The sequence below is a fragment of the Gobio gobio genome (genome assembly GCF_949357685.1).
Source record: "Gobio gobio genome assembly, chromosome: 8".
Classification (NCBI taxonomy): domain Eukaryota; kingdom Metazoa; phylum Chordata; class Actinopteri; order Cypriniformes; family Gobionidae; genus Gobio; species Gobio gobio.
In genome coordinates, this window is record NC_137114.1 from 52,574,836 (window position 1) to 52,587,984 (window position 13,149).

Below are 13,149 nucleotides of genomic sequence, written 5' to 3' on the forward strand. Positions count from 1 at the left end.
GACTCGACACTGAACCGACTCGACACTGAACCGAACCGACTCGACACTGAACCGAACCGACTCGACACCGAACCGACTCGACACTGAAATGACTCGACACTGAACCGAATCAAGACTGAACCGAATCAACACTGAACTGATTCAATGAACTGACTCAACACTGAACTGACTCAGTGAACTGAACTGACTCAGTGAACTGAACTGACTCAGTGAACTGAATCGACACTGAACTGAATCGACACTGAACCGACTCGACACTGAACCGACTCGACACTGAACCGACTCGACACTGAACCGACTCGACACCGAACCGACTCGACACCAAACGACACCGAACCGACTCGACACCGAACCGACTCGACACCGAACTGACTCAACACTGAACTGACTCAACACTGAACTGACTCAACACTGAAATGACTCAACACTGAACCGACTCGACACTGAACCGACACTGAACCGACTCGACACTGAACCGACTCGACACTGAACCGACTCGACACTGAACCGACTCGACACTGAACCGACTCGACACTGAACCGACTCGACACTGAACCGACTCGACACTGAACCGACTCGACACTGAACCGACTCGACACTGAACCGACTCGACACTGAACCGACTCGGCACTGAACCGACTCAACACTGAACCGACTCGACACTGAACCGACTCGACACTGAACCGACTCGACACTGAACCGACTTCAGCTGATCAAATAACACGATCGTCTTGTTTTTAGAGAATGTTTGCATCACTATTTCCTGATTTGATCTGTACTGTATAAAGAGCTTCATAATAAAGGTGAGTTGACTTTATGACATCCCCTGTTCAACTTTCCGTGAAGATCAAATATGACACTATAGGGAATAGGACTCAATGAGTCTGTCCTTTCCAGGATGTGTGTTTTCGGTGTGTGTTGTGTGTGGTGTGTGTTGTGTGTGGTGTGTGGTGTGTGTTGTGTGTGGTGTGTGTTGTGTGATGTCTGGCAGCGGTGTGTGTTTGTCCGTGGTCCTCTTCATGGGCAGCTCGAGCTGCAGTTGTTTCCAGAAGCGTGAGGACACAGGGGCCGATTTGTCGCCCTGCCACCGAATGAGTGTGAGTGCCAGACGGGCCTGGCGGAGCTCTTTGACCCAGCTCTTCCACCGGACCGGTTTGTACTGGATCAGAACCACCCTGAGGCTGCCGCCCTGGAGCATGCTGGTCAGTCCGGCCTGCAGCTCGAGCAGCGCCTGTGTCCCGCGGACAGCACTGCACGGACTCACAACAACCACCAGCCTCCGGCTCTGACCCACAAACCTCAGCGTATCGTCTGTGATAGCTACACACAGATACTCATTAATACACACACTCACACACAGATACTCATTAATACACACACTCACACACACAGATACTCATTAATACACACACTCACACACAGATACACATTAATACACACACTCACACACAGATACTCATTAATACACACACTCACACACAGATACTCATTAATACACACACTCACACACAGATACTCATTAATACACACACTCACACACAGATACTCATTAATACACACACTCACACACAGATACTCATTAATACACACACTCACACACAGATACTCATTAATACACACACTCACACACAGATACTCATTAATACACACACTCACACACAGATACACATTAATACACACACTCACACACAGATACTCATTAATACACACACTCACACACACAGATACTCATTAATACACACACTCACACACAGATACTCATTAATACACACACTCACACACAGATACTCATTAATACACACACTCACACACAGATACTCATTAATACACACACTCACACACATATACTCATTAATACACACACTCACACACAGATACTCATTAATACACACACTCACACACAGATACTCATTAATACACACACTCACACACAGATACTCATTAATACACACACTCACACACAGATACTCATCAATACACACACTCACACACAGATACTCATTAATACACACACTCACACACAGATACTCATTAATACACACACTCACACACACAGATACTCATTAATACACACACTCACACACACAGATACTCATTAATACACACACTCACACACACAGATACACATTAATACACACACTCACACACACAGATACTCATTAATACACACACTCACACACAGATACTCATTAATACACACACTCGCACACAGATACTCATTAATACACACACTCACACACAGATACACATTAATACACACACTCACACACAGATACTCATTAATACACACACTCACACACAGATACTCATTAATACACACACTCACACACAGATACTCATTAATACACACACTCACACACAGATACTCATTAATACACACACTCACACACAGATACTCATTAATACACACACTCACACACAGATACTCATTAATACACACACTCACACACAGATACTCATTAATACACACACTCACACACAGATACTCATTAATACACACACTCACACACAGATACTCATTAATACACACACTCACACACAGATACTCATTAATACACACACTCACTCACACACAGATACTCATTAATACACACACTCACACACAGATACTCATTAATACACACACTCACACACAGATACACATTAATACACACACTCACACACAGATACTCATTAATACACACACTCACACACAGATACTCATTAATACACACACTCACACACAGATACTCATTAATACACACACTCACACACAGATACTCATTAATACACACACTCACACACAGATACTCATTAATACACACACTCACACACAGATACTCATTAATACACACACTCACACACAGATACTCATTAATACACACACTCACACACAGATACTCATTAATACACACACTCACACACAGATACTCATTAATACACACACTCACTCACACACAGATACTCATTAATACACACTCACACACAGATACTCATTAATACACACACTCACACTCACACACAGATACTCATTAATACACACACACTCACACACAGATACTCATTAATACACACACTCACACACAGATACTCATTAATACACACACTCACACACAGATACTCATTAATACACACACTCACACACAGATACTCATTAATACACACACTCACACACAGATACTCATTAATACACACACTCACACACAGATACTCATTAATACACACACTCACACACAGATACACATTAATACACACACTCACACACAGATACACATTAATACACACGCTCACACACTCACACACAGATACACATTAATACACACACTCACACAGAGATACTCATTAATACACACACTCACACACACACACACACACTCATTAATACACACACTCACACACAGATACTCATTAATACACACACTCACACACATACACATTAATACACACACTCACACACAGATACTCATTAATATACACACTCACACACAGATACTCATTAATACACACACTCACACACAGATACACATAAATACACACACTCACACACACATACTCATTAATACACACACTCACACACAGATACTCATTAATACAAACACTCACACACAGATACTCATTAATACACACACTCACACACAGATACTCATTAATACACACACTCACACACAGATACTCATTAATACACACACTCACACACAGATACACATTAATACACACACTCACACACAGATACTCATTAATACACACACTCACACACAGATACTCATTAATACACACACTCACACACAGATACTCATTAATACACACACTCACACACAGATACTCATTAATACACACACTCACACACAGATACTCATTAATACACACACTCACACACAGATACTCATTAATACACACACTCACACACAGATACTCATTAATACACACACTCACACACAGATACACATTAATACACACACTCACACACAGATACTCATTAATACACACACTCACACACAGATACTCATTAATACACACACTCACACACAGATACTCATTAATACACACACTCACACACAGATACTCATTAATACACACACTCACACACAGATACTCATTAATACACACACTCACACACATATACTCATTAATACACACACTCACACACAGATACTCATTAATACACACACTCACACACAGATACTCATTAATACACACACTCACACACAGATACTCATTAATACACACACTCACACACAGATACTCATCAATACACACACTCACACACAGATACTCATTAATACACACACTCACACACAGATACTCATTAATACACACACTCACACACACAGATACTCATTAATACACACACTCACACACACAGATACTCATTAATACACACACTCACACACACAGATACACATTAATACACACACTCACACACACAGATACTCATTAATACACACACTCACACACAGATACTCATTAATACACACACTCGCACACAGATACTCATTAATACACACACTCACACACAGATACACATTAATACACACACTCACACACAGATACTCATTAATACACACACTCACACACAGATACACATTAATACACACACTCACACACAGATACTCATTAATACACACACTCACACACAGATACTCATTAATACACACACTCACACACAGATACTCATTAATACACACACTCACACACAGATACTCATTAATACACACACTCACACACAGATACTCATTAATACACACACTCACACACAGATACTCATTAATACACACACTCACACACAGATACTCATTAATACACACACTCACACACAGATACTCATTAATACACACACTCACACACAGATACTCATTAATACACACACTCACACACAGATACTCATTAATACACACACTCACTCACACACAGATACTCATTAATACACACTCACACACAGATACTCATTAATACACACACTCACACTCACACACAGATACTCATTAATACACACACACTCACACACAGATACTCATTAATACACACACTCACACACAGATACTCATTAATACACACACTCACACACAGATACTCATTAATACACACACTCACACACAGATACTCATTAATACACACACTCACACACAGATACTCATTAATACACACACTCACACACAGATACTCATTAATACACACACTCACACACAGATACACATTAATACACACACTCACACACAGATACACATTAATACACACGCTCACACACTCACACACAGATACACATTAATACACACACTCACACAGAGATACTCATTAATACACACACTCACACACACACACACACACTCATTAATACACACACTCACACACAGATACTCATTAATACACACACTCACACACATACACATTAATACACACACTCACACACAGATACTCATTAATATACACACTCACACACAGATACTCATTAATACACACACTCACACACAGATACACATAAATACACACACTCACACACACATACTCATTAATACACACACTCACACACAGATACTCATTAATACAAACACTCACACACAGATACTCATTAATACACACACTCACACACAGATACTCATTAATACACACACTCACACACAGATACTCATTAATACACACACTCACACACACAGATACTCATTAATACACACACTCACACACACAGATACTCATTAATACACACACTCACACACACAGATACTCATTAATACACACACTCACACACACAGATACTCATTAATACACACACTCACACACAGATACGCATTAATACACACACTCACACACAGATACTCATTAATACACACACTCACACACAGATACTCATTAATACACACACTCACACACACAGATACTCATTAATACACACACTCACACACACAGATACTCATTAATACACACACTCACACACAGATACTCATTAATACACACACTCACACACAGATACTCATTAATACACACACTCACACACACACACACACACACACACACACACACACACACACACACACACACACAGATACTCATTAATACACACACTCACACACAGATACTCATTAATACACACACTCACACACAGATAGACATTAATACACACACTCACACACAGATACTCATTAATACACACACTCACACACAGATACAGATTAATACACACACTCACACACACACACTCATTAATACACACACTCACACACAGATACTCATTAATACACACACTCACACACACAGATACTCATTAATACACACACTCACACACACAGATACTCATTAATACACACGCTCACACACAGATACTCATTAATACACACACTCACACACAGATACTCATTAATACACACACTCACACACAGATACTCATTAATACACACGCTCACACACAGATACTCATTAATACACACGCTCACACACAGATAGACATTAATACACACGCTCACACACATTCTCACACACACTCTCACTCTCTCTCTCACACACACACACACACACACACACACACACACACACACACACTCTCTCTCACTATAACACACACTCGCACACACACACACACACACTAACAATATTTGATCAACACTTCATCCTAACATCCACTATATAGACACTATATAAGTGTTAATTTACTATTATTAATCATACACGATTACAGATTTTATTAATATTTTAAATATGATTTTTTTTTTTGCTTTTTCAGTTTTATAATTATTTCAATATTATTTCAGCTTTAGTGTGGTTCAGTTTGATTTAAAAAAAAAATGTAAACAAAGTAATGCGTGAATAATATGGAATATGTAATGCAACACATGCAGAGATGGAGTCGCACACAGTTTGGAGGCGCACACACACACACACACACACACACACACACACACACACACACACACACACACACACACACACACACACACACACACACACAGTACTCACTTCCTCCAGGAAGACTGTCCCGGTCGAAGATGCAGACGGAGTAGCCGAACTCCGTCTCCAGGACCCTGCGCAGGGTGGAGAGCACAAACTCCTCCTCCTCGCTGTTGCGTGCGTATGAGATGTACACGTCATACTGCTTATCATCTGCGCACACACACACACACATACACACACACACACACACACACACACACACACACACACACACACACACAAGATCAGCCACAACTAGAGTGTAATAGCTGACTCGCAGGCTATACTTTTGAGGTCAATATTAACCCAGTATAACATCAGGTCAGTAAGTGTGTGTGTGTGTGTGTGTGTGTGTGTGTGTGTGTGTGTGTGTGTTTGTGTTCTCACCTGTGTATCTCTCATCCGAGCCGAACCAGGAGCGATAGAGCAGCAGAAGCTCGAGCCAGAACACGTGATAGATGACGAACATCATCAACATGAGCGCCAGAGTCACGCCTAAACCACAGCCCAGCTCTAGGGTGGGGACGTACGCTACACACACACACACACACTTCAAATACACAATACTAATCTTTCTAATGTTCCTAATGTCATGAGTACTGTAAGTCACATCTGGAGTAATGATGATAAATTCAGCTTTGATCACAGGAATAAATTACACTTTACTATAACATCACATAGACAACAGTTCTTTTACATTGCAATAATATTTCACATTTTTACTGTATTTTTGATCAAATAAATCCAGCCTTGGTGAGCAGAAGAGACTCATACCGACATATAACGTAGTTTTACAACAGAGAGTGTTTGTTTGGGACGCTGAGTGTGTTAGTGTGTGTGCTGTAGTTACGTTGGCTCTTGAGAACGGCTCTGCTGGTGTTGAACCCGTGGCTGTTTCTGGCGGAGCAGTTGAACTCCCTCTGCAGGTCATCAGAGGAAAAGTCCATCACATGCAGGACTCGCTCTTTAACCTCATTGCCGTAATAAAACGAACCAGGCCTACACACACACCAGTCAATAAAGCACAGAATAATATATATTAATATTTTGAATGTTTTTATATTTTCAAATTTAATTGTAATTTGAGTAATTTTGTCTTTTTTCATTTTTTTTTCATTATCTCTTCTCCCCCATCATAAGTGGACACACCCCCTACAGCTGATTGGCTCATTATCTCTCCTCCCCCATCATGAGTGGACACGCCCCCTACAGCTGATTGGCTCATTATCTCTCCTCCCCCATCATAAGTGGACACGCCCCCTACTGCAGATTGGCTCATTATCCCTCCTCCCCCATCATGAGTGGACACGCCCCCTACTGCTGATTGGCTCATTATCCCTCCTCCCCCATCATGAGTGGACACTCCCCCTACTGCAGATTGGCTCATTATCCCTCCTCCCCCATCATGAGTGGACACGCCCCCTACTGCAGATTGGCTCATTATCCCTCCTCCCCCATCATAAGTGGACACGCCCCCTACTGCAGATTGGCTCAATATCCCTCCTCCCCCATCATAAGTGGACACTCCCCCTACAGCAGATTGGCTCATTATCCCTCCTCCCCCATCATGAGTGGACACTCCCCCTACTGCAGATTGGCTCATTATCCCTCCTCCCCCATCATAAGTGGACACTCCCCCTACTGCAGATTGGCTCATTATCTCTCCTCCCCCATCATAAGTGGACACTCCCCCTACTGCAGATTGGCTCATTATCCCTCCTCCCCCATCATGAGTGGACACGCCCCCTACTGCAGATTGGCTCATTATCCCTCCTCCCCCATCATAAGTGGACACTCCCCCTACAGCAGATTGGCTCATTATCCCTCCTCCCCCATCATGAGTGGACACTCCCCCTACTGCAGATTGGCTCATTATCCCTCCTCCCCCATCATAAGTGGACACTCCCCCTACTGCAGATTGGCTCATTATCTCTCCTCCCCCATCATAAGTGGACACTCCCCCTACTGCAGATTGGCTCATTATCCCTCCTCCCCCATCATGAGTGGACACACCCCCTACTGCAGATTGGCTCATTATCCCTCCTCCCCCATCATAAGTGGACACACCCCCTACTGCAGATTGGCTCATTATCCCTCCTCCCCCATCATAAGTGGACACACCCCCTACTGCAGATTGGCTCATTATCCCTCCTCCCCCATCATAAGTGGACACACCCCCTACTGCAGATTGGCTCATTATCCCTCCTCCCCCATCATAAGTGGACACTCCCCCTACTGCAGATTGGCTCATTATCCCTCCTCCCCCATCATAAGTGGACACTCCCCCTACTGCAGATTGGCTCATTATCCCTCCTCCCCCATCATAAGTGGACACACCCCCTACTGCAGATTGGCTCATTATCCCTCCTCCCCCATCATAAGTGGACACACCCCCTACTGCAGATTGGCTCATTATCCCTCCTCCCCCATCATAAGTGGACACTCCCCCTACTGCAGATTGGCTCATTATCCCTCCTCCCCCATCATAAGTGGACACTCCCCCTACAGCAGATTGGCTCATTATCCCTCCTCCCCCATCATAAGTGGACACTCCCCCTACTGCAGATTGGCTCATTATCTCTCCTCCCCCATCATAAGTGGACACTCCCCCTACTGCAGATTGGCTCATTATCCCTCCTCCCCCATCATGAGTGGACACTCCCCCTACTGCAGATTGGCTCATTATCCCTCCTCCCCCATCATAAGTGGACACACCCCCTACTGCAGATTGGCTCATTATCTCTCCTCCCCCATCATAAGTGGACACTCCCCCTACTGCAGATTGGCTCATTATCTCTCCTCCCCCATCATAAGTGGACACACCCCCTACTGCAGATTGGCTCATTATCCCTCCTCCCCCATCATAAGTGGACACACCCCCTACTGCAGATTGGCTCATTATCCCTCCTCCCCCATCATGAGTGGACACTCCCCCTACTGCAGATTGGCTCATTATCCCTCCTCCCCCATCATGAGTGGACACTCCCCCTACTGCAGATTGGCTCATTATCCCTCCTCCCCCATCATAAGTGGACACACCCCCTACTGCAGATTGGCTCATTATCTCTCCTCCCCCATCATAAGTGGACACACCCCCTACTGCAGATTGGCTCATTATCCCTCCTCCCCCATCATAAGTGGACACTCCCCCTACTGCAGATTGGCTCATTATCCCTCCTCCCCCATCATAAGTGGACACTCCCCCTACTGCAGATTGGCTCATTATCCCTCCTCCCCCATCATAAGTGGACACTCCCCCTACTGCAGATTGGCTCATTATCCCTCCTCCCCCATCATAAGTGGACACTCCCCCTACTGCAGATTGGCTCATTATCCCTCCTCCCCCATCATAAGTGGACACTCCCCCTACTGCAGATTGGCTCATTATCCCTCCTCCCCCATCATAAGTGGACACACCCCCTACTGCAGATTGGCTCATTATCTCTCCTCCCCCATCATAAGTGGACACTCCCCCTACAGCAGATTGGCTCACTCTCTCTCCTCCCCCATCATAAGTGGACACTCCCCCTACTGCAGATTGGCTCATTATCCCTCCTCCCCCATCATAAGTGGACACACCCCCTACTGCAGATTGGCTCATTATCCCTCCTCCCCCATCATAAGTGGACACTCCCCCTACAGCAGATTGGCTCATTATCCCTCCTCCCCCATCATAAGTGGACACTCCCCCTACAGCAGATTGGCTCACTCTCTCTCCTCCCCCATCATAAGTGGACACTCCCCCTACTGCAGATTGGCTCATTATCCCTCCTCCCCCATCATGAGTGGACACACCCCCTACAGCTGATTGGCTCATTATCCCTCCTCCCCCATCATAAGTGGACACTCCCCCTACTGCAGATTGGCTCACTCTCTCTCCTCCCCCATCATAAGTGGACACTCCCCCTACTGCAGATTGGCTCATTATCCCTCCTCCCCCATCATAAGTGGACACTCCCCCTACTGCAGATTGGCTCATTATCCCTCCTCCCCCATCATAAGTGGACACTCCCCCTACTGCAGATTGGCTCATTATCCCTCCTCCCCCATCATAAGTGGACACTCCCCCTACTGCAGATTGGCTCATTATCCCTCCTCCCCCATCATGAGTGGACACACCCCCTACAGCTGATTGGCTCATTATCCCTCCTCCCCCATCATAAGTGGACACTCCCCCTACTGCAGATTGGCTCATTATCCCTCCTCCCCCATCATGAGTGGACACTCCCCCTACAGCAGATTGGCTCACTCTCTCTCCTCCCCCATCATAAGTGGACACACCCCCTACAGCAGATTGGCTCATTATCCCTCCTCCCCCATCATAAGTGGACACACCCCCTACAGCAGATTGGCTCATTATCCCTCCTCCCCCATCATAAGTGGACACTCCCCCTACAGCAGATTGGCTCACTCTCTCTCCTCCCCCATCATAAGTGGACACTCCCCCTACTGCAGATTGGCTCATTATCCCTCCTCCCCCATCATGAGTGGACACTCCCCCTACAGCAGATTGGCTCACTCTCTCTCCTCCCCCATCATAAGTGGACACTCCCCCTACAGCTGATTGGCTCATTATCCCTCCTCCCCCATCATAAGTGGACACACCCCCTACAGCAGATTGGCTCATTATCCCTCCTCCCCCATCATAAGTGGACACTCCCCCTACAGCAGATTGGCTCACTCTCTCTCCTCCCCCATCATAAGTGGACACTCCCCCTACTGCAGATTGGCTCATTATCCCTCCTCCCCCATCATAAGTGGACACTCCCCCTACTGCAGATCGGCTCATTATCCCTCCTCCCCCATCATAAGTGGACACTCCCCCTACAGCTGATTGGCTCATTATCTCTCCTCCCCCATCATAAGTGGACACTACCCCTACTGCAGATTGGCTCATTATCCCTCCTCCCCCATCATAAGTGGACACTACCCCTACTGCAGATTGGCTCATTATCCCTCCTCCCCCATCATAAGTGGACACTACCCCTACTGCAGATTGGCTCATTATCTCTCCTCCCCCATCATAAGTGGACACACCCCCTACAGCTGATTGGCTCATTATCTCTCCTCCCCCATCATAAGTGGACACTCCCCCTACTGCAGATTGGCTCATTATCCCTCCTCCCCCATCATAAGTGGACACTACCCCTACTGCAGATTGGCTCATTATCTCTCCTCCCCCATCATAAGTGGACACTACCCCTACTGCAGATTGGCTCATTATCTCTCCTCCCCCATCATAAGTGGACACTCCCCCTACTGCAGATTGGCTCATTATCTCTCCTCCCCCATCATAAGTGGACACACCCCCTACAGCTGATTGGCTCATTATCTCTCCTCCCCCATCATAAGTGGACACTCCCCCTACAGCTGATTGGCTCATTATCTCTCCTCCCCCATCATAAGTGGACACTCCCCCTACTGCAGATTGGCTCATTATCCCTCCTCCCCCATCATAAGTGGACACTCCCCCTACAGCTGATTGGCTCATTATCTCTCCTCCCCCATCATAAGTGGACACTCCCCCTACTGCAGATTGGCTCATTATCTCTCCTCCCCCATCATAAGTGGACACTCCCCCTACAGCTGATTGGCTCATTATCTCTCCTCCCCCATCATAAGTGGACACTCCCCCTACTGCAGATTGGCTCATTATCTCTCCTCCCCCATCATAAGTGGACACACCCCCTACAGCAGATTGGCTCATTATCCCTCCTCCCCCATCATAAGTGGACACACCCCCTACTGCAGATTGGCTCATTATCCATCCTCCCCCATCATAAGTGGACACACCCCCTACTGCAGATTGGCTCATTATCCCTCCTCCCCCATCATAAGTGGACACACCCCCTACTGCAGATTGGCTCATTATCCATCCTCCCCCATCATAAGTGGACACTACCCCTACTGCAGATTGGCTCATTATCCCTCCTCCCCCATCATAAGTGGACACACCCCCTACTGCAGATTGGCTCATTATCCCTCCTCCCCCATCATAAGTGGACACTACCCCTACTGCAGATTGGCTCATTATCTCTCCTCCCCCATCATAAGTGGACACACCCCCTACAGCTGATTGGCTCATTATCTCTCCTCCCCCATCATAAGTGGACACTCCCCCTACTGCAGATTGGCTCATTATCCCTCCTCCCCCATCATAAGTGGACACTCCCCCTACAGCAGATTGGCTCATTATCTCTCCTCCCCCATCATGAGTGGACACGCCCCCTACTGCAGATTGGCTCATTATCC

At 45.6% G+C, this 13,149-nt stretch overlaps 1 protein-coding gene across 2 annotated transcripts in view; it reads right to left on the bottom strand.

Moving 5' to 3' along the window:
• Positions 1 to 742: 742 nt before the first annotated feature.
• LOC307130020 (interleukin-1 receptor accessory protein-like) overlaps positions 743 to 13,149 on the bottom strand; it is a 49,034-nt gene continuing 36,627 nt past the window's right edge. For both annotated transcript variants that reach the window (XM_079822849.1, XM_079822850.1), the window contains 4 exons: positions 7,748 to 7,896; positions 7,285 to 7,428; positions 6,925 to 7,068; positions 743 to 1,320 (listed from right to left, as the gene is read on the bottom strand). In XM_079822849.1, coding sequence (XP_079678975.1) covers positions 860 to 1,320; positions 6,925 to 7,068; positions 7,285 to 7,428; positions 7,748 to 7,896 — 898 coding nt within the window. In that variant the 3' untranslated portion in view covers positions 743 to 859. The remainder of the gene's footprint in view (positions 1,321 to 6,924; positions 7,069 to 7,284; positions 7,429 to 7,747; positions 7,897 to 13,149) is intronic.